A 24477-nucleotide genomic window follows, 5' to 3' on the forward strand; every position below is an offset into this window, starting at 1 on the left:
AGCTGACTGAGCAGAATAGAGAACATAATCCATAACCTCCCCCTAAATTCTCCCGTACTTGCCAAACAACAGGCTGGGGGATCAGGGGGCACTGGTGCCATGCACATGGCAAGATGTGGCAGAACTCTGGAAACCGTCAGTGCTTGACACTCTAGTCCTACTGTTTCCGGTAAACTCATCCAAACGCTATGGTCAAGGCTACCGGAGTCCGTGTCGGGTCAACAGAAAAGCACTGACCACAGGTGCCACAATCTGCTCTCCAGGACAGGAGTGGGAGGGGTGTTTCTCCTGTCATCGAGTGCACTGACCAGGGACAAAGGACACAGGCAATTGTGGGAAAATTCTGGTCAGATCCAATGATAGTTTTCTCATTAGAAGACAAGGGAAAAGGAAAAAGGCAATTAAACAAATGAAACTATAGATCCCATGAGGAACACTGAGGTAACACAAGAAAAGGGATAGCATCCTAAATACAAGGAGGAAGGGCACGACGGAAAAGACTTACTAAGGAGACCAGACTAAACAGAGGGAAGCGGATGTGGTAAGCTCAGTGGTAGGCAAGGATGTGTACCATTATGAGAGGGGGAAGCCAAGAGAAGATAAAAAGGCAAGCATACTTAATTATGGAAAGCATATAAAAACTGAAATAAAAATGGAATGTGGTGAAATGATGAAAATTTATGAGAACTAAAATTCCAAAAGGAAAACTGAAATCCACCATTGAAGATAATAAACTGAAGAAGCAATACTACAGAAAATCAAATAAACAATGAAGGAAGAACTTGAAAAGTTCCACTTGACATATAATGGGTAAGGACAAAGAAATTAAAATAATAATAAAATATGATACATAGAGAGAATGTCAACTATAAACTACAATGACTAGTCTTTTTGAAGACATAATTTTTAAAAATGTTTCCTCGAAAAAATTCTCAATGAAAATCTATACAGTTTTAATTTTGAACTTGAAAAAAATTATTCTCAAGGCCATTTAGAAGTATGAACAGGAAGAACACCTAATAAAAAGTAGTTATAACAATTGGGTATTAAAATATCTAATAAAGCTAAGGTAACTAAGTTAATGTGGTGGTAGCGTAGGAACCTACAGGTTAGATGAACAAACAAACGCTGTATGTGAAAACAAAGTATAAACTAAAGGGAGCATCACAAACCAAAGGAAAGGCGTTAGAGTGATTCAACAAATAACTGGGAAGTTGAATTCTTTTTCCACTTGAAGCCTCAGTTCACTCTATGCATCAATATATTTTCAAATATATTAAATAAAGCTAGAAAACTAAGCTATGAGATGAATCAATTTTTAGCAATATGATGAACCAGGCTACCAAATTAACCCTCATGCTACAGAGTACCTAAGAGTATTAAATAGATACATTCCCCCTCATAGACCCATACAGACATACAAACCTAGAATTAACAAGAGGAGGAGAGGGACTGAACTGTCTAGAAAATAAGGATCAGCTGTGGGAGTCCGAAATAACAAGAAAGAGCAAACACCAAGAGCTGATCTGCCTGACACTGCTGAAGCTGCGCTGCTGGGGAAGTTACCAATTCCTTGCTGACAAACAGTTTGGGTTTTACCTGGCTACCTCCACACAGGATGGAAGACAAAGGCTGCTGCCTGTACAGGGTGAGATTTTGGAACTGAGGCAACCACACGAGACTGAAGCCATCAAAAGTCACCGTAAGTAGGTGAACTAGGGGAAAAAAACAAAAGGAGAGTGTGAAATCTTCTCTGCTTCACTGGGTTCCCAGTGGATAAGACAAAAGGAAAAAGAATTTCTGAAAATTCGGAGTTGTAAACCAACCCTCACCCTGGTTGAAGACGAAGTTCGCATCTATTTTAACACTTATATGGACTGTCTTATTCCTTGAAGGTTAAGTAGTCATAGGTCCTAAAGCCACTTGCATGTTGCTTTGTCCAGGAGTCTAGGAAAGGGTGTGGAGATCTTGGCTTCCCTTTCATTTTTTACTATCCATATGATATAAATATATTTATGGATTATATTGAATCTATATAATATAAATCTATGTAATAAAATATAAAACCATTGCCTTTAACTTCCTTCCTCAACGTGTGGCAAGGAGTGGGGGATGGATTCAGGCATGGTAAGTGTTGTAAATATAACAATAAGTATACTCTGATATATTCACTACATATTTTAAATTTTTGCATCAAAAAATTTACCAAATTACTGATTTCTGTGTAATTATTTAGTGTTTTGTATTTGTCCCATCATTCTTTAACACAAAGATTTCAATTTACAATACACACTTCTGAATTAATAAGCAAAAATTTAGAGAGCTGAGAAAGCTTGATCAATCACGGAGAAGTGACTAGCCTAGATCTTCAAGACAGAGGAAATTAACCCCAATGTGTTCATGTATTGCTAGAAGGTTTCTGTTAGGTTTTCAGGGTTTGAAAGATTGTGACCTTTCAAGGTAGACGGAGAGATTTGGTTTGCACGTGTGAAAATACTCAGAAATTCCACATTTAAATTTTAGGACATGGTTTTGTGACCACGAACTCTACTCTTAAAAGAATTATTCATAGCATGATTCAAAAAGTTATGAACAATGATTGTGTCAAGAGAAAAACAAACAGAAACAGATTCATGATCCATTCTAACAAGCATCAGTAACGTCACTATGCTTTGTGTGGGCATCTGCTCTATACAACCCTTGAGATGTTCTCCAAACTAAAATGGTAAAATGGCCAGAAAAGTGGAGTGACCATGATGCAATCTGGTTGAACAATACCCATAAACCACATGTTGGATTTGGCTGCCACTCTAAGTCTTTGATTCAACTGCCTGAACACAAAAAAACATACTTCTCACCAAACAGCAACTGCATCTGATTTTAGAATTATGCTCAGAGGAGTGGATTTTCCAAAGCCACTAAACTAGTTAATGATGGAGCCAGACCAGAGCCCAGGGCTCCCAGCTGGCACTCTGCTCTATGTCCCCACATTTCCCCAATTCTATTACACCTCTGTCTTCATTATGATCAAATCATGAGTAAATTAATAATTACTTGAAAATGTCATTTTTAAGAATAACTCATTTTCATACTTTGAGTTGCCTTGTCACAGCCTCTTCAGATATGGCTTCTGAAATTAGAACATAGAGGCCATCAAAATACTCACAAGTACGCAGTAATGTATGGCCTTTAGTGATAAATCACCCTGGCCTTTATCTTTCTTACAAATTGATTATGCCCTCTAGCACGAACTAGACAGGGATTCAAATGGTTATTTTGAACTACTTGTTCTTTAATAGGTTTTTTAAAATAAAAATGTCTGCCTATGTTTTCATAGCTTTCTCCTTGGTTGTTTTTTCTCAACAGGCCTATGGCTTTGAATTTAAACAGAAAAAATGGATAATTAAAGTTACCAAACATTTAATGAGGATATTATGGTAATAGAGAAGATGTTGCAAAATAAGGCATCTTAAATAGATCTAAAGAAATTTTACTTTTAGACAAAAATAAAACATCCACTTATTTATCCAGTGTTAACTTCTCAGTAATATTATCTAAGTGGAAGCCATACTCCATAGAAATGCTGTAATGGTGTTTTATTTTAAATACTCACCACCTGCATGCCATTCTACCATAAAGCATTTATTTGAGGTAAGCACAGTGTCCAAAACTTTAGCATGTTTCTAAAAGGCTAATTATTTTTACATCCCACCACCGCAGAAACTTATAATAGTCAAACCTGTGAAACCAATCTTGGAAATAGAAAAAAACAAAAACAAAAACAAAACACATGCTACCTAATTTCTCTCAAAGACAATCAGAATTTATGTTTGCTCCTCCCATCTCCCCCCTATCCTCTCCTGCTCTCATTTCTCACTGCTTTTTGCCAGAGACACTAGGTGTCTCTCAGTTTTAACCACTCATGCTACTGGTGCACATTGACATGACCATGACCATTACAGAAGGCACTGGAGAGAAAGCAGATACAAAACCAAACATCTATAGGATTCCTGCCACACTTTCCAGCTCATCAAGGCCCTGCTCCCAGTCTGCTTGCCAGAGATGTTTCGGCCCAAGCTTTTGGGCAGACACTGTCTTCTTTTTTTTTTTTTTTTTTTGCGGTACGCTGGCCTCTCACTGCTGTGGCCTCTCCCGTTGCGGAGCACAGGCTCCGGACGCACAGGCTCAGCGGCCATGGCTCACGGGCCCAGCTGCTCCACGGCATGTGGGATCTTCCCGGACCGGGGCACGAACCCGTGTCCCCTGCATCGGCAGGCGGACTCTCAACCACTGCGCCACCAGGGAAGCCCCCTGTCTTAAAATATAGCCTCCTTATTCCTCTCTTTCTCCCCCTCCCACTTCTTCTCTCTATAATACAATCTATTTGTTGGGAAAATAAGTTGTTTTTCCTATACAGGCTGGATTTTACCAAAGGTTTCCTCATGGTTAATTTAACATGTTCCTCTGCATTGCCTGTAAGTTTGTAACTCATTCTAGAGCCTTCAAGTTTGATGTGTTGACAAGACAGACTACTTCAGAAGTCACGTGGCATTTTAACCAGGCATCTGATTCCAAAGCTCATGCTCTGAGCCAAAATAATTTCACTTACCCTTGGAGCCATCTCTTAAAAAGATCTAGCCTCCATGTGGCAAATGCCCCAGATAACGTTCATCTTTGTTGCCAGTTGAGCTGATAGATAGAAGTTTTTTCTTAATAAGAAGTAGCTACAAAAAGGCATTCAATGATGTGGAAACGTTTAGGCCAATAGTGTATTTTGACAAATTTTAAGCCTTATTTCATCCTTACCTAATAAATTATTATTTGCATCAAAAACACTGGTAAAGGAAAAATTGCACTTATCTAAAATAGAGCTCATTATTGGGAATTTCTAAGTCCTTGTTAAATAATTCAAAATAAAAAGGGAAAAGCCATACTGAGGACCCCTAATCCCTATATTGTCCACTTGAGCACAGTTTGATGCAAACTCTATTCTCACTGATGGACTGACTGCTGACTGCACCAGGCTTCCAGATCTTAGAGATGATCAAAATATGCATCATTTGAGAAAACAATATGGTTTCTCTCTCAACTGAAATAGGTCAGCTGTTTCTTGCTCTGAGCTACGATTACTTTTCTCTTTATCTTACTAAAAATGATTATTTTGTTGCCACGTTTTGCCCTGATATAAAAAGTTAGTTTACTTTGGAGAAAGTATGCATAATCTCATTCCAGATTCAGAATCTTTAATTCGCATGTCCTATTTTTGTAAATGAGTTGCGTAGCTTTTATTTTATTTAACAAGTTAAACAGACATTTGAAAAGTAAAAATGCTTCCTGATGTAAGCAGGTGAGTTTTTCAGCTTTCTTTTGCTAATATGCTTTACTTCCAATTTAAAAAAATCTGTTTTCATGTAGAAATTTCATTTACTTTGTAAACATTAGGCTTATAAAGTATTTAATATGAGTAGGCATATAATACTCTAAATTCAGATTTCACCCCAACCTTATCAATATTCCAAAAGCACTGCCATTTCTAATAGCTTGGCTACTACACCCCGAAACATGCTGAGAGGTATGAACTGTACATAAGGAGAAAATATTTCTGTAAAAAAGCCATTAAAAACTGAAGTTTCATTTTAAATGAATATAGTTCTGATGCTCACAGACATTTTCTTTTAGAATCTATTTTGTATTTTTAATTGTGAAATATTTTTTCAACATAAAAATATTTCACAATATAAAAAGCATAGCTCTTGAGTACACAAACTATATATTTTCAACACTCATTGATATTTTTCTTATATTTACTTCAGATTCCGTATTTTTAAAAGAAACTTTAGAAGTATGAGTATACTGGAGAACTGTTTCGTGTGTGTGTGTGTGTGTGTGTGTGTGTGTGTGTGTGTGTGTGTTAAAGCTGTTTTGTGTATATAATTTTCAAAACTGGTTTATTTGAGTATCTCTCCTCCTTGGATACTTCCTTCTTCCTTATAAGTCAACATTTATGCTTTCAAAATTTATCACTGTTGACACATGAAGACCTAATTTATTCATTTCAACTGCCACAGGATATTCATTTTTGCCATACCACATCCAGCCATCTTTTGAAAAGGGACAATGTTATTTCCAAGTTTGAGCTACTTCAGAAATGTTAACATGCACATCCCTGTACAGGTGTCCTTTGTACAGTATACAAAGTATTTTAGAGCACATATATCTTTAACTTTACCCGGTGATAAACTCCATTTCCCCACACAATCACTAACACCTGATACTGTTGCTAAGTTATCTTTTTTTTAAAGTTAATATCAATAGAATTGGTATGAAACGTGTCATTGTTTTCTAGACTTGCATTTCCTGGAACCGCTGAGGTTGATCGTCATTCAGGTTAATTTTCCTTCTGCGTTTTCCCTTCTATTAAAGTGCCTTTTCATATTGTTACCTCACTTTTCTATTGGATTGTTTATCTCTTCTTATTCGTATGCAGTTCATTGTATAATATATAATATTATATAATTATAATGATAAATTTTACAGATTTTTTGAGGGAAATACCATAACCCTGTTTACCCTGTGAACAACTGAAATATACCTTTATAAAAACATTTTCTTTCTCAGCTGTCTTGGTTCCATAAACAATTCTAGCACACCGAGGCCTTGGGAACTTGACAGCCAGTTGGGAGGAAGAAGACAAAGCTGCTGGTACTTACTGGGGATATGCCCCCCTGGGAGAAAGACAAGAAGCTGATGACTAGGCCTATGTCCTCCTCAGGTGGACCTCCTGTATTTGCTAGTAGGAGGAAATTTCATCTATGGAACATCCTTAGTTGGACATTCCTAGCAAAAGAATTACTTATTTAAATGGACCCAGAATCTATGAGACAGAGCTCCTTGAAGATGGTCATACAAGCTGTAAAATTCTCTGGGTTATAAAATGGAGATGCTTAACAACTTAAAGCTCCCTCTGTGTGAGACACCCCGCAAAATCTCGCTTGGGGACCTCATCTACTGTTCGAGGATAGAGAGACACATCTCTCAACAAGGACCCTGGGAAACACAGAGAATGTCCCACATCTCGTTCTGATCCACCTCTGCCCTGTGATTTTCTATCTCTTTGAAATAATTAGTTACGCTGGTATTGAATAAGGTCTCTCTGATTCACAGGATTCAATGTGACAATCCAATCACGAGCGTGCTCACACGTCTGGGCGGCGATTTTGCCTGGATAAGCCTGACCCTCACTGAACCTCTGTATTGTCTACTTTCTGCCTTGTTTCTGGACTCTCTATCTCTGCCTATCTGATTTTACTTGAAACAACATAGACATGGTCTTTCTATTGATTTCAGTTTCTTCAAAAAATACTCTCTTTGCCACCTTCCTACTTATTCTCGCCTCAAGGCAACTGGTTTGTTAATGAGGCCCAAATTGGAGCCAGGATTGGAGTTAGGATTCTTCAACGTTCATATAAAGTATAAACTGAACAGTTATGCCTCTTTTTCCATGTTGCCTTTCTGCATTAACAAAATGCTCCACTTTTGTTAAAATTTAAAAATAAAATATACTGATAAGCCAGCTTTCAGTAGTATAATATTTTTGTAATGCCTGATCGAAAGGATGATTCTGTGAAAATCAGGTACCATCTAGATCTAGACAAACCTATAAACTTATTAATAAAATTCTAATAAATAAAACAGAAAACTTACTAAAAACATGTGTATTGTTTTTTATAGAGATATCCACCCCGTGCATTCTCTGTAACTATTTGTGTACCGGCTGGCTTTTCCTAGATGGCAGCTGCTTCAATTCTATCTGAAAAGAGGAAGAAAGCTATTCAAAGAAGGAGTTACAAAATTTTCCAACATGAAGTCCCAATGGCATAAGGATAAAAAAATTAAAATCAATGTCTTGATTTTGTTCTCTGTTTTGCACAAACAATGCAGGCCCTTAGAAAATCAGTATGTCAGCAGTCTATGGACTCCTATGGGAGCCACCTTTTCAAAGTTATTTTAAAAACAAATAGAAAATCAAGGTGATTATGTCACAAGGTGGTGAATATACAGTAACTGTGGTGAGAAGATTCTGTCACTCCAAAAATGAATGAGACACAAATTCTTAATTTTAATCAATTGATAAAGAAAAGACTCCAACAGGAGAATACAAAAAACATAATTTGTCAAGATATTAGGACAGTTTTATGCTCAGCATCATGTAAACAATTTTTTCAAGACCTAAGAAAACTGCATTCAAGTAAGCAAAGCTATAGAAAAGGATAACAAAATAAGGGGATACAAGCCCACTTTATCATAAATCTGGTTCACAGATTACAGATGAAGGATATATTAAAATTGACACAAATATATTATCTACTATAATTTTACCTCTATAAAAATAGGTGAGGCAATATACATATCAGATGAAGACAAGTTAAAATAAAAACTGTGTCAGTGAAATACAAAGAACTAAGGTGGGCAGTCAGTGGCTTATTTATTTTTTAACTGGAAGTTTGTACCTCTTAATCTTGTTCACCTATTTCCCAGCTGCCCTGGCAACCACCCATTTGTTCTCTGTATCTGTAAGTCTACTTTTGTATTGTATTGTTTGTTAGTTTTTTAGATTCTCTATATAAGTGAGATCATATGGTATTTGACTTATTTCACTTAGCATAACACCCTCTAGATCCATCCACGTTGTCCTAAATGGCAAGATTTCTTTTTATGGCCAAGTAATATTCCATTGTACTGGCTATTTTAAACAAAAAATATATGTAAAAGCCCTGGAGGAGTATGAAATGTTTAGAATAGTGTTTGATATACAGTAGGGCTCAGTAAATATCTACAGTAGTAATTATTATTGAATTTCCACTAATTATATAAAACAGGATCTCTCCTGCTTCTGATATACAAATACATTGGAAATTGAATCAGATTCATATACACTGAATTATATATATTTATAGTTTTTGACTTAATGACCACTTAGAAAACTTTCTATCACTAAAACGTAGAATTGTTTCTCATGAAGTCCTTGGTGACATCTTTGCATTCGTTATGATATCAACAAAGAAATAAAGTCGTTAAAGTGAGCTAAAGCACTCACTTTATAAAAGCACTGAGAAAATTATGTTATTATAGTTATTTTGGATTCAGAAAAAACTCTGAAATTTCAAAGAATGTATTTTAATTGAGGTATAGTTTACAGACAGTGGAATGCCCAGAACTTCAGTGCCTATTTTGATGAGCTGTGACACTTGCAGGCGCCCTTGTAAGCACACGCCAGTCCTTCCTGTCCCTTTTTAGTCAATCCCAGGCCCACCTTTGAATCAAGCACTACTGTGGCATCTTCTGCCATACATTAATTTTGCCTGTTTCAGAACCTATTAGAAATTTAGTCAAACCATATATGTTCTTTGGGGTCTGGTTTATTTTTCTTAGTCTAGTATGTTTTAGGTTGATTCACGCTGTTGTGTGCATCATTGACTCAATACATTTTACGGTTGAATAATATTCTATTAAGTATGTTTAAGATAATGTACTTATTGATCCTCCTGCCAGTGGAAATGAGTCATTTTCAGATTAATACTCAAGATTAAAGATACTATGAACATTCACAGACAACTGTTCTTGTCAACGTAGCTGCTGAATTGCTAGGCCATGTGGTAAGTGTATGATTGACTTTCTGAGGAACTTGCAGTCTGTTTTATGTGCTCACTAGCAATTTATGACTTCCTACAACCCCAGCAGAATTTGGTATTGTTAGCCTTTTCAATTTTAGCCATTCTTGTAACTGTCCATTGTATTTCTCTTCTGACTAATCAAGCTGCACATTATTCATGTATTTACTGTCCATTAGTATATATTTTTTCATGTGTTTAAATCTTTTGCTCATTTTTTTATTGAATTGTTGATCCATTCTTTCCTGATCGAATTACCTTAAGATATGTCTACAACCAACTGGCTATATGTGTGTGCTCTATTGCAGGCTTATCTACTTGGTAGCTTTTTGATAAACTCTAGGATTTTCTCTGTTCCTGGTCATGTTGATTCTACATATAGTTTTACTTCTTCCTTTCTCAAAGCACCGCAGCCTTATTGCAATGGCAAGGAGGTCCAGTACAATGATAACTAGAAGAGATGAGAGAGGACATCCCTCCCTTGTTTCTCATCTTGGGGGGAAAATATTTAGTCTTTCACCGTTGGTATATCTGTAGGTTTTTCATAAAAAACAAAATTTCTTGAGGAAATTTCCTTCTATTTACACTTTTGTATTTTTTCTAGAAAATCATGAACGAGTGGTGAATTTTGGCAACTGATCTTTCTGCATATACCCGGGTAATATGGGTTATCTGTTAATATTATGAGTTATATTGATTGTTTATGAATGAGAAAACAACATTACATTCCTGGGATAAATACCACCTGATGATCATGTAGTATTTTTTTGTATGCTGCAGGATTCTATCAATATGCAGTAAGGATTTTACTTCTGTGTTCATCTGAGGTATTCTCAGTTTGTTTTTGTTTTTCCTTGTAATGTGAGTCTGGTTTTGATACTGAAGTACTTATGGCCTCATGAAATGAGTTAGAAATATTCTCTATTCTTCCATTCTCTAAACAGAGTTTGTGTAAGAGTGCTATTATTTCTTTCTTAAATGCATGATCATTTGGTCCTGGACTGGCCTTTGTAGGGAGGTTTATAAATTCAAATACACTTTATTTAATCAGCATAGGGTAATTTAGGTTTTCTATTTCTTCTTGAGTCAGTTTTCGTAATTTTCAAATTTCAAGGACTGTGTGTTTAATCTAAATTGTTGAGATTACTGTCAAAATTTTTTTCATATTTATATTTATCTATTATATTTTAAACAGATTTATTGGTATACAGTGCTTTTATATTTATGTTGAAATTTCCTATTTTCTCCTTATTATTCATATTTTCCTTTTTTAATTGAATGAAAGGTTCCTTAAATTCTATAATGCTTTACAATTTTCAAAAGTTTCATACACATGATTTTATGTAATCCCATAATAACCCTTTCTTTCTTCCTACCCCTATACTGCCCCTACCCCTTCCTTCTCCCGATTGGTAACCACTAGTTTGTTCTCTGTATCTGTAAGTCTGCTTCTTTTTTGTTTTATTCACTAGTTTTTTTTTTTTTTTTCAGTTCTTTTTTTTTTAACATCTTTATTGGAGTATAATTGCTTTACAATGTTGGGTTATTTCTGTATAACAAAGTAAATCAGCTATATATATACACATATCCTCATATCCCTTCCCTCTTGAGTCTCCCTCCCACCCTCCCTATCCCACCCCTCTAGGTGGTCACAAAACACCGAGCTGCTCTCCCTGTGTGATGCAGCTGCTTCCCACTAGCTATCTATTTTACATATGGTAGCGTATATATGTCAATGCTACTCTCACACTTCGTCCCAGCTTACCCTTGCCCTTCCCTGTGTCCTCAAGTCCATTCCCTACCTCTGTGTCTTTATTCCTGTCCTGCCTCAAGATTCTTAGGAACCACTTTTTTTTTCTTTTTTTTAGATTCCACATATATGTGTTAGCATACGGCATTTGTTTTTCTCTTTCTGACTTACTTCACTCAGTATGACAGTCTCTAGGTCCATCCACCTTACTACAAATAACTCAATTTCATTTCTTTTTATGGCTGAGTAATATTCCATTGTATATGTGTGCCACATCATTTTTATCCATTCATCGCTCGATGGACACTTAGGTTGCTTCCATGTCCTGGCTATTGTAAACAGTGCTGCAATGAACATTGTGGTACATGATTCGTTTTAGATTATGGTTTTCTCAGGGTATACACCCATTAGTGGGATTGCTAGATCATATGGTAGTTCTATGTTTAGTTTTTTAAGGAAATTCCATACTGTTCTCCATAGTGGCTGTATCAATTTAAATTCCAACCAAAAGTGCAAGAGGGTTCCCTTTTCTCCACACCCTCTCCAGCATTTACTGTATGTAGATTTTTTGATGATGGCTATTCTGACCGGTGTGAGGTGATACCTCATTGTAGTTTTAATATGCATTTCTCTAATGATTAGTGATGTTGAGCATCCTTTCATGTGTTTGTGGGCAATCTGTGTATCTTCTTTGGAGAAATGTCTATTTAGACCTTCTGCCCATTTTTGGATTGGGTTGTTTTATTGATATGGAGCTGCATGAGCTGCTTGTAAATCTTGGAGATGAATCCTTTGTCAGTTGCTTCATTTGCAAACATTTTCTCCCATTTTGAGGGTTGTCTTTTCGTCTTATGTTTTCCTTTGCTGTGCAAAAGCTTTTAAGTTTCATTGGGTCCCATTTGTTTACTTATGTTTTTATTTCCATTTCTCTAGGAGGTGGGTCAAAAAGGATCTTGCTGTGATTTATGTCATAGAGTGTTCTGCCTATGTTTTCCTCTAAGAGTTTTATAGTGTCTGGCCTTACATTTAGGTCTTTAACCCATTCTGAGCTTATTTTTGAGTATGGTGTTAGGGAGTGTTCTAATTTCAGTCTTTTACATGTACCTGTCCATTTTCCCAGCAACACTTATTGAAGAGGCTGTCTTTTCTTCACTGTATATTCTTGCCTCCTTTATGAAAGATAAGGTGACCACATGTGTGTGGGTTTATCTCTGGGCTTTCTATATTGTTCCATTGATATATATTTCTGTTTTTGTGCCAGTACCATACTGTCTTGATTACTGTAGCTTTGTAGTATAATTTGAAGTCAGGGAGCCTGATTCCTCTAGCTCCATTTTTCTTTCTCAAGATTGCTTTGGCTATTCGGGGTCTTTTGTGTTTCCATACAAATTGTGAAATGTTTTGTTCTAGTTTTGGGAAAAATGCCACTGGTAGTTTGATACGGATTGCACTGAATCTGTATCTGTAGATTACTTTGGGTACTATAATCATTTTCACAATGTGGATTCTTCCAATCCAGGAACATGGTATATCTCACCATCTGTTTGTATTGTCTTTAATTTCTTTCATCACTATCTTATAGGTTTCTGCATAAAGGTCTTTTGTCTCCTTAGGTAGCTTTATTCCTAGGTATTTTATTCTTTTTGTTGCAATGGTAAATGGGAGTGTTTCCTTAATTTCTCTTTCAGATTTTTCATCGTTAGTGTATCGGAATGCCAGAGATTTCTGTGCATTAATTTTGTATCCTGCTACTTTACCAAACTCATTGATTACTATAGCAGTTTTCTGGTAGCATCTTTAGGATTCTCTACGTATAGTATCATGTCACTGCAAAAAGTGACAGTTTTATTTCTTCTTTCCTAATTTGGCTTCCTTTTATTTTTCTTCTCTGATTTCTGTGGCTGAACACTTCCAAAATGATGTGGAATAACAGTGATGAAAGTGGGCATACTTGTCTTGTTCCTGATTTTAGAGGAAATGCTTTCAGTTTTTCACCATTGAAAATGATGTTGGCTATGGGTTTGTCTTATATGGCCGTTATTATGTTGAGGTAAGTTCCCTCTATACCCACTTTCTGGAGAGTTTTTATCATAAATGGATGTTGAATTTTGTTGAAAGCCTTTTCTGCATCTATTGAGATTATCATATGGCTTTTATCCTTCAGTTTGTTAATATGGTGTATCATATTGATTGATTTGCTTATATTGAAGAATCCTTGCATTTGTGGGATAAACTCCACTTGATCATGGTGTATGATCCTTTTAACTGTTGGATCCTGTTCTACTAGTGTTTTGCTAGAGGAACTAGTAAAATGAGTTCCTCCCTCTGCTATATCTTGGAAGAGTTTGAGAAGGATAGGTATTAGCTCTTCGCTAAATGTTTGATACAATTTGCCTGTGAAGCCATCTGGTCCTGGGCTTTCGTTTGCTGGAAGATTTTTAATCACAGTCTCAATTTCAGTGCTTGTGATTGGTCTGTTTCTATTTTCTATTTCTTCCTGGTTCAGTCCATAAGGTTGTACTTTTCTAAGAATTTGTCCATTTTTTCCGGGTTGTCCATTTTATTGGCATAGAGTTGCTTGTAGTAATCCCTCATGATTCTTTGTATTTCTGCAGTGTCAATTGTCACTTCTCCTTTTTCATTTCTAATTCTGTGGATTTGAGTCTTCTCCCTTTTTTTTCTTGATGAGTCTGGCTAATGGTTTATCAATTTTGTTTATCTTCTCAGAGAACCAGCTTTTAGTTTTACTGATCTTTGCTACTGTTTTCCTCATTTCTTTTTCATTTGTTTTTGCTCTGATCTTTATGATTTCTTTCCTTCTGCTAACTTTGGGGTTTTGTTGTTCTTCCTTCTCTAGCTGCTTTAGGTGTAAGGTTCTGTTGTTTATTTGAGATTTTTCTTGTTTCTTGAGGTATGACTGTACTGCTATGAACTTCCCTCTTAGAACTGCTTTTGCTGCATCCCATAGGTTTTGGGTCGCCATGCTTTCATTGTCATTTGTTTCTAGGTATTTTTTGATTTCCTCTGATTTCTTCAGTGATCTCTTGGTTATTTAGTAGTGTATTGTTTAGCCTCCATGTGTCTGTATTTTTTCCTCTAATTGATATCTAGTCTCATAGCGTTGTGGTTGGAAAAGATATTTGATACGAATTCAAATTTATTAAATTTACCAAAGCTTGATTTGTGACCCAAGATGTGATCTATCCAGGAGAATGTTCCATGAGCACTTGAGAAGAAAGTGTATTCTGTTGTTTTTGGATAGAATGTCCTATAAATATCAATTAACTCCATCTTGTTTAATGTGTCATTTAAAGCTTGTGTTTCCTTATGTACTTTCATTTTGGAATGATCTGTCCATTGGTGAAAGTGGGTTGTTAAAGTCCCCTACTATTACTGTGTTACTGTCAATTTCCCCTTTTATGGCTGTTAGCATTTGCCTTATGTATTGAAGTGCTCCTACAATGGGTGCATAAATATTTACAATTGTTATATCTTCTTCTTGGATTGATCCCTTGATCATTATGTAGTGTCCTTCTTCATCTCTTGTAATAGTCTTTATTTAAAAGTCTATTTTGTCTGATATGAGAATTGCTACTCCAGGTTTCTTTTGATTTCCATTTGCATGGAATATCTTTTTCCATACTCTCAATTTCAATCTGTATGTGTCCCTAGGTCTGAAGTGGGTCTCCCGTAGACACTATATATATGGGTCTTGATTTTGTATCCATTCAGTCAGTGTCTTTTGGTTGGAGCATTTATTCTATTTACATTTAAGGTAATTATCTACATATATGTTCTTATTACCATTTTCTTAATTGTTTTGGGTTTTTTTTCATAGGCGTTTTCCCTCTTTTGTGTTTTCTGCCTAGAGAAGTTCCTTTAGCATTTGTTGTTAAGCTGGTTTGGTGGTGATGAATTCTCTTAGCTTTTGCTTGTCTGTAAAGATTTTAATTTCTCTGTCAAATCTAAATGAGATTCTTGTTGGGCAGAATAATCTTGGTTGTAGGTTTTTCCCTTTCATCATTTTAAATATGTCCTGCCACTCCCTTCTGGCTTGCAGAGTTTTTGCTGAAAGAGAAGCTCTTAACCTTATGGAGAGTCCCTTGTATGTTATTTATTGCTTTTCCCTTGCTGCTTTTAGTAATTTTCCTTGTATTTAATTTTTGATAGTTTGATTAATATGTGTCTTGGCATGTTTCTCCTTGGATATACCCTGCATGGGACTTTCTGCACTTCCTGGAGTTGATTGACTATTTCCTTCCCCACTTTAGGGAAGTTTTGAACTATAATCTCTTCATGTATTTTCCCAGACCCTTTCTTTTTCTCTTCTTCTTCTGGGACCCCTACAATTTGAATGTTGGTATGTTTCATGTTGTCCCAGAGGTCTCTGAGATTGTCCTCAATTCTTTTCATTCTTTTTTCTTTATTCTGCTCTGTGGTAGTTATATCCACTATTTTATCTTCCAGGTCACTTATCCATTCTTCTGCCTCAGTTATTCTGCTATTGATTCCTTCTAGAGAATTTTTAACTTCATTTATTGTGTTGTTCATCATTGTTTGTTTACTCTTTAGTTCTTCTAGGTCCTTGTTAAACATTTCTTGTATTTTCTCCATTCTAGTTCCAAGATTTTGCATCATCTTTACTATCAGTACTCTGAATTCTTTTTCAGGTAGACTGCCTATTTCCTCTTCATTTGTTTGGTCTGGTGGGTTTTTACCTTGCTCCTTCATGTACTGCATATTTCTCTGTCTTTTCATTTTGCTTAACTTACTGTGTTTAGGGTCTCCTTTTCGCAGGCTGCCGGTTCATAGTTCCCGTTGTTTTTGGTGTCTGCCTCCAGTGGGTAAGGTTGGTTCAGTGGCTTGTGTAGGCTTCCTGGTGGAGGAGACTGGTGTCTCTGTTCCAGTGGGTGGGGCTGGACCTTGTCTTTCTGGTGGGCAGAGCTGGGTCTGGTGGTGTGTTTTGTGGTGTCTGTGAACTTATTATGATTTTAGGCAGCCTCTCTGCTAATGGATGGGGTTGTGTTCCTGTCTTGCTCATTGTTTGGCATGGGGCGTCCAGCACTGGAACTTGCTGGCTGTTGGGTGGAGCTGGGTCTTAGCATTGAGACAGAGGTCTCTGGGAGAGCTCTCACCAATTTATATTATGTGGGGCTGTGAGGTCTCTGGTGGTCCAATGTCCAGAACTTGGTTTTCTCATGTCAGAGGCTCAGGCCTGACACCAGGGTGGAGCAACAAGACCCTGTCAGCCACACAGCTCAGAAGAATAGGGAGAAAAAAATGAAAGAAAAAATAAGAATAATTTTAAAAAATTAAAAAGATAAAATAAAATTTTAAAATTATTAAAAGAAAAAAATAAAAAAGAATTTTAAAAAAAAGAAGAGAGCAACCAAACCAATAAACAAATCCACCAATGATAACAAGTGCTAAAAACTATATTAAGATAAACATAAAAATCAGAAACACGTCAGTTGCTGACAGCAAACCTCAAGTCTACAGTTGCTCCCAAAGTCTACTGCCTCCATTTTAGGTTGATCCGTTGTCTATTCAGGTATTCCACATAAGCAGCGTACTTCAAAGTTGACTGGGGATTTAATCCGCTGCTCCTGAGGCTGCTGGGAGAGATTTCCCTTTCTCTTCTTTGTTTGCACAGCTCCTGGGGTTCAGCTTCCGTTTTGGCCCTGCCTCTGCATGTAGGTTGCCCTCAGGCTTCTGTTCCCACCCAGACAGGATGGGGTTAAAGCAGCAGCTGATTAGGGGGCTCTGACTCACTCAGGCCAGGGGCAGGGAGGGGTACGGAATGCAGGGCAAGCCTGTGGCGGCAGAGGCCAGAGTGAATTTCAACAGCCTGAGGCACACTGTGTGTTCTCCCGGAGAAGTTGTCCCTGGATCACGGGACCCTGGCAGTGGCGGGCTGCACAGGCTCCCCGGGAGGGGAGGTGTGGATAGTGACCTGTGCTCGCACACAGGCTTCTTGGTGGCGGCAGTAGCAGCGTTAGCATTTCATGCCTGTCTCTGGGTTTCGAGCTGATGGCCGCAGCTCGCGACCGTCTCTGGAGCTCATTTAGGCGGTGCTCTGCCTTCTGTGGGCAGACAAGGAAGGAATCCCTTCTCCTCGTGCACCCTGAAACAATGGTCTCTTGCCTCTTAGGCAGTTCCAGACTTTTTCCTGGACTCCCTCCTGGCTAGGCAGTGTTCACGCCGCCAACCCTAGTCCTCTCCCGGGGGTCTCATCTCCGAGGCCCGAGCCTCAGTTCCCAGCCCCCGCCTGCCCCGGTGGGTGAGCAGACAAGCCTCTCAGGCTGGTGAGTGCTGGTCAGCATGGATCCTCTGTGCGGAAATCTCTCTGCTTTGCCCTCTGCACCCCTGTTGCTGCGCTGCCCTCCGTGGCTCCAAACTTTCCCCCTGCCCAACCCGTCTCTGCCAGTGAAGGGGCTTCCTAGTGTGTGGAAACCTTTCCTCCTTCACAGCTCCCTCCCAGAGGTGCAGGTCCCGTCCCTATTCTTTTGTCTCTGTTTTTTCTTTTTCCCTATCCAGGTACGTCGGGATTTTCTTCCCTTTTGGGAAGTCTGAGGTCTTCTGCCAGCATTCAGTAGGTGTTCTGTAGGAGTTGTTCCTCATGTAGATGTATTTCTGATGTGTTTGTGGGGAGGAAGGTGATCTCCACGTCTTACTCCTCCACCATCTTGAAGGTCCCTCCCTGTTGTATTTTTTAAATTAAGTGATATCATATCTGTCTTTCTCTGTCTTATTTCACTTAACATAATCCTCTCCAAGTCCATTCATGTTGCTGCAAACGGTAAAATTTTATTCTTTTTTTATTGCTGAATGGTATTCTAGTGTGTGTGTGTGTGTGTGTGTGTGTGTGTGTGTGTGTGTGTATGAGATCACATCTTTATCCATTCATCTCTTGCTGAACACTTAGGTTGCTTCCATAACTCAGCAATTATAAATAATACTGTTATGAGCATTGGGGTGCATGTATCTTTTCTAATTATTGTTTTTCAGATATATACCCAGGGGGGTTATATGGTAGTTTTATTTTTAGTTTTTTAAGAAACCTCCATACTGTTTTCTATAGTGGCTGCACCAATTTACATTCCCACCAACCGTGCACGAGGGTTCTCTTTCCTCCACATCCTCACCAACATTAGTTACTTGTTGTCTTTTTGATGATAGCCTGTCTGACAGGTGTGAGACAATATCTAATTGTGGTTTTGATTTGAATTTCCCTGATGATTAGCTATGTTGAGCATCTTTTCATGTGCCTGTTGACCATCTGCATTTCGTCTTTGGAAAAATGTCTATTCAGTTCTTCTGCCCATATTTTTATTCCAGTTGTTTGGTTTTTTTGATGTTGACTTTTATGAGCTATTTATATACATTGGATATTAACCCCTTATCAGTCACATCATTTGCAAACAGTTTCTCCCATTCTGTGGGTTTTTTTTTTCATTTTTCTTTTAACAAACATATATGTGTGTGTGTGTGTGTGTGTGTGTGTGTATGTATGTATATATATATATAAAAATAACTGTCTTTGTCCTTATATGCTGATTCCATTATTTCTGTCATTTCTGGTTCTATTTCTATTAACTAATGCTTTTTCTCATGGCTATGAGTTACACATTCTTTCTTTTTCACATGCATGATGTCTGAATGGACGTAGACATTAATGATGTCATATTGTTGAGCTTCTGTATTATGTTGTTCCAGCACGCAGCTAATCTAGCTGTGAACCAGCAAGAAATCTTCAAGGTGTGTTTCCAAGCTCTGTTAGAATCCCTCCAGCATAGCCTTTTCCTAGGACTGTAAAGTACTGTACTGCTAAGTTGTAACATTTTAAGGTCTCTACTGAATGCCTTATTGAGTAAGGTCTTGCCATTATATCTGGATAGAATTTGGATGGTCCCAAGCACTGTGTGAGGTCTGGCCATTATGCAGCTCACAATTGCTTTGTAATATTTCTTTCCTGAGTAGTTTTTCTTTGCTTGGCCTTGTGAAGTGTCCTCCTACACATGTGCAGCTTAGTATTCAACAAATGATCCAGAAAACCTCTGTTCAAATTTCCTGAGTTCTTCTTTTCAGGGTTTTCTTCTCTCCATGACTCTGACCCAGAAATTCTCTGCATCAGTTCTCTGGAACTCCAGTCTCTGCCCTATCAGTTCAGTGAGACTGCTGGGACTTGGCTCGCTTCACTGTGCCACAGTCCAGAAAGGGCCTCCAGGCCCAAAGTCAAGGCAATCACGGGGCTCACATAGTTCACTTGCCTTATTTCAGGAATTGCAATTTTGTACTGCCTATTGTCTGAAACTCACTAAGTCATATATTTTTCCAGAGTTTTAGCTGTTTACATTGGGAAGGCTACTCTGTTAACAATGAACTTTATGACTTTTTAAATACTTTTTAATAAGTTCCAAGAAATTTTAGTTTTTGAAAATAGACATTTTATTATGCTTTTTCCAAAAAATCATCTTAATATGCAAGTTTGAGATGCAAATCACCAATAAGAGTTGAATTCAGTTAATGCAATCAAGTCAACTTCTGAAATGTATCTCCATGAATCAGTTTCAGAAAATAGTTAATGTTAAGTTTTATATCAGAGGTCAAAATGTATACAGGAATGACCTGTATGTCCAACAATAAGACTATGTCTAAGAGACATAAAGAAAACTGGAAAGTCAAAAAATATGTAGTATGACTTTAATATTTATATTTATAGATTTTTTTGCATAATCCATATTACATATAATATATATTACTGTTTATATCTGATGGAAAATTAAATCATTTAAGCCTGACATTTATAATAGTCAGCTAACATCTAATATTAAAATAAAGCTTGTCTTCTTTCCTTGTTTGTACATCTGCCTCTCCCATTCCACAGTACTTTTCCCTGAGTCCCTGTTCTCTTTCTGACTATGATTTCATGATTGCCATATAGTGATATTCTCCTAATTTTTATGTATGTCCCCTCCTTTCCCTCAAGTTTTAATTTCATATTTCCATCTGCCTATATTTAGATTACTTCAATGTTTCCTCATATTCAATATATACAAACTCAATTTTTTCTGCTCACAAAGAAGCATTGCTTCCCATTTACCTAATTCTTCTTAGTGATATTTTTCCTATCTCTTAGTTTTATAATATTAATTTTTGCACTGATTCTTCTCTCTCCTTCACATTAAATCTTTTCTTGAGTCCTTTGGATAACACTTCTTATATACAAGTGGTTATTTGTACTCCTGCTTGTGGAAGACTTATTACATTGAGAGTCCCGAATAAATGGCTTCCCTGCATTCACGCCCTTTGCCCTGTATTCCCTCCTATTCTGACGCCATCTCTTACCACCATGTTACTGAATTTCTGAGCCTTACATGTGATAGACACCTTGGACTGACTACATCATTAGTCATTCTATCATCCTTTTAGAGTAAAGAAGGTGAAAAAGCATAAAACTACATTTTCTGTACTTCCTTGATGCTAGGGTTCTGAATATGTTGTTGGCTTAGAAATAAACGCATTGACAAAAACTGAATTAGTTGAAACTGAATCACACAGTGAGACAGGACAACACAGGGCATATATCTGGCTGTTGTACCTTGTAGCAGGACTGTTTTGTGGACCCTGTGTCTGTAGCAGTAGCTCCTTGAGTCAGCAGGCAGCTTCCCGGTCATGACAGCAAAGGCAGCAATTCCTTTGGAGCCTATTCCTATTCAGCTGGGTAGTTGCGGAGGTCATTCATGAAAGTACGGCCTAGTCTCTTCTTCAACTATTCCATAGCTATTCATGTATCCTTTTCTGCTTAAATTGGCTGGAGTGAATTTTGTTATCCATTGTTAAGAATGCTGATGAACAGTTTCCTTGTCTTTAAACAAGGATACTAATATCTTGAAGGGTTACTAAAAGGATTGAATGGGACAATTCGGGTAAAGCATAACACATATTACCCGCCAAAAACTAGTTCTTGTTGTTGTGTTATATTGTTACTCTTATTCTAAAGTGGCTTAACAATCAGAATGCCTGGGTCTGAATTATGGCTCTTAGCATATGTTCTTTCTGCAAGCTTGGTCAAGGTGCTTGACTGCTCTAAGGCTTGACTTCTTTATCTATAAACTAGGTAAATAATATAACTACTTCATGTATTTTGGTAAAAATTAAGTGAGAATATGTAAATAAAATTTTCTTTTCTGTGTTTTGTTATTTTCCACACAAATCTGCTTCCATCAAACTAATTTCCCATATTGCTTCCTATTTTTAATGCCATGACCTTACCTTGTTTCCTCAGAATTCTGAACACACTTTTTAAAACTGACACCCAGCGCCTCAACATTATGTATTCTCTCCTTTTCAATTCAAATCCATTTTTCAAGCTGTTCCTTTTTCATGAAATCTTTTCAGGGACTTGCAACCTACCTTGATCACTTCCTTGATCTTGGAGCTCCTACAAATGGCACCATGCATTTTAACACTTCACTGTTTTTTTCCACTAGTAAATGTGCCTTATTTCTTTCTCAAATGGATTTTTAGCTCCTTGAGATCAGTAACAACTACTTTTTAAAAATACATCTACAGAGCTCTTACAAGGGTTCACCATTTAACAGTCACTTGAAAAACTGCTGACTAGACGATTTACCATGACATTGATTGAATTCAAGTAGATTATATAATATTTTGGAATATGTTATTAAATATAGAGAACTTAGACGTAAGAACTTGGTTATTATTTTTTCTCTTTACCAAAACATTTCTGTCTCTGATTTCCTTTATTTGTGTTTAATTCTAACCACAGAAAGAATAATATTAAGTGAGCTGAGAAAGTGAACACATAATATGCCACTGTCAACATTAGAACATGGGAATGACTTCTGTTTCTTAGACACATTTGTCAGCAGTGACATAAGAGTTTGCACAGATAAAAGAGCATTGTTTTCAACCTTGGTTGCACACTGGAATCATCTGGAGAACTTTAACAATACCAATACCTGCGTCTTAACCCCAGAGACCTCCATTTAATTGGATTGGCATATAGCTTGGCAACAGAGTATTTAAAATTAGCCACATGAGTGTCATGAGCAATTAGGAATAAGAACCACTGGTCAGAGGCTGTTCTCCATTTATCATCCTCTCCTGTTCACTTTCCTCTCACTGCTTTGCTTTAGGAACACACTGCCTTCTTGATGAGGTTTAAGGCCATTCCTTTGCCATCACTAGTGACACCTTTGGCACATATATACCAGTAAGGATGATAAAATGGCATTATTTTGAAAACTATTTTCTGAAAGTATCTTTCTGTAATTTCAGCAGGCAGCAACACTATTCATGTATGTTAGAAATAAGGTAACGACTAAAATACCAGCCTGGCAAAAAGAGAGAGGAGGAGAAAGGGAAAGAAAAGTCTACAGCTGCATTAACTATAAATGAAAGTTACAGTATCAAGTTATATGTACCTGATTGATGGTGCCCAGATCATCAGCAAAGCTGTTTACTTCTGACAGAAGCAGAGATATTATAGATCTTCTCAACAAGCTGCAACTTCCCAGGGTTACCAGACTCTGAGAGACATAATGCTGCACCTGAAACTAAAGATCAAAATGAATAGATTTCTATTTTCTATCAAGTTAGCTCAAAATATATTTAATGGGCACTTTCTAAAATTTACTATTGAGCTCCATGCTGCAGGGAGTACAAAAAGTGTCAACATAATTCTGGGTCAGTCTCAAGCAAAACTGTGAAACAGACAGATTATCATAATAGAAGTAATGAAACTTTATAGCAGTTAATATTTTGAAATGTGTGACAAGGTGCTAAAATGGAAGTTTTAGCTGAAGAACCAAAAGATCATATCATTTAGATAGAGTACATACAGAATGAATCAAGATGATAAAACAGGGCTTCCCTGGCGGCGCAGTGGTTGAGAGTCCGCCTGCCGATGCAGGGGACACGGGTTTGTGTCCGGGTCCAGGAGGATCCCACATGCCGCGGAGCGGCTGGGCCCGTGAGCCATGGCCGCTGAGCCTGCGCGTCCGGAGCCTGTGCTCCGCAACGGGAGAGGCCACAACAGTGAGAGGCCCGCGTATCGCAAAAAAAAAAAAAAAAAAAAAAAAATAGTCTAAAGTCACAATGTTTTAGAGTGAGGAGAAAGAAATGTGGGACTCTGAATTTTTATCTAGAGGCAGCAAAAGATCTCGTCATTAAATAAATTTCAAAGGATTGTGGGAGACAATAAACTATATCCCCTATAGTTAGTAGGAGAAAGGCCATTTGATTATAATTCACATTAAGTTGCATATAACTCATAACTGGAATTTCATTAAATCTTTCCTTTAATATATCTGGGACAAAGGAGGCTTCATGGAGTATCTCAAAACACAGAAACAGCATCTGCCTTGCCATTGTTCTCTACGGGCTTAAAATCAGATTGAGGAGACACTGCTTTTATATGTAAAATGTTTAAATGACAATGCTGAAATAACTAATGCCATATGAAACTAGGAAATGCCATCTGTGTCCTTTACGATGTATACTTAACATAGATATTTCTCAAACTGACATTTTAATAATATACTTTAACTTTAAAAGTTAATCAGTGACACTAAGAAAGTGAATGGATTATAGACTTCAAAAGAAATTTCTATTATAAATCTGGACACGTATAACTAGCTGTTAATAATAATTTTTGAAATCAAGTTATCAAATTTAAAACTAAAACCACATCAATTTATTATCATAGAAAATCATAGTTATTTATCATTGTTATTTCCTAACAATGTAATTAGCGAAGACTCCCATCTTTTGTAACTCTCCAGTATGACTTATTAGATGTCACATGTTTTACAACATTTTAATTTGTACCTGAAAAAACAGTACTTTTACCTAAGTCCTAAAAAACTTCGGTTGAGTATTTCACTGATGCTTTAATTGTTTATCTTTTTTCCTCAATATTTAATCTTTAGGAGATAACTTAAAGAGAAGAAAAATTTCACCATAAACTGAAAGGGACTTTACAGAATGGGGATGAAATGAAAATGTGACAGGGTAGGCTAGACTCTGGAG

General features: G+C 37.1%; 1 protein-coding gene across 1 annotated transcript in view; it reads right to left on the reverse strand.

Annotated features, from left to right (window-relative positions):
- The window catches only part of MEI4 (meiotic double-stranded break formation protein 4), a 200821-nt gene that overhangs the window by 47537 nt on the left and 128807 nt on the right, over positions 1-24477 (reverse strand). The window contains exon 3 of the mRNA XM_049695361.1: positions 22872-23003. Within this exon, the coding sequence (XP_049551318.1) occupies positions 22872-23003 (132 nt within the window). The remainder of the gene's footprint in view (positions 1-22871; positions 23004-24477) is intronic.

This window comes from Orcinus orca, chromosome 12 (genome assembly GCF_937001465.1).
Source record: "Orcinus orca chromosome 12, mOrcOrc1.1, whole genome shotgun sequence".
In the NCBI taxonomy this organism is placed as follows: Eukaryota; Metazoa; Chordata; class Mammalia; order Artiodactyla; family Delphinidae; genus Orcinus; species Orcinus orca.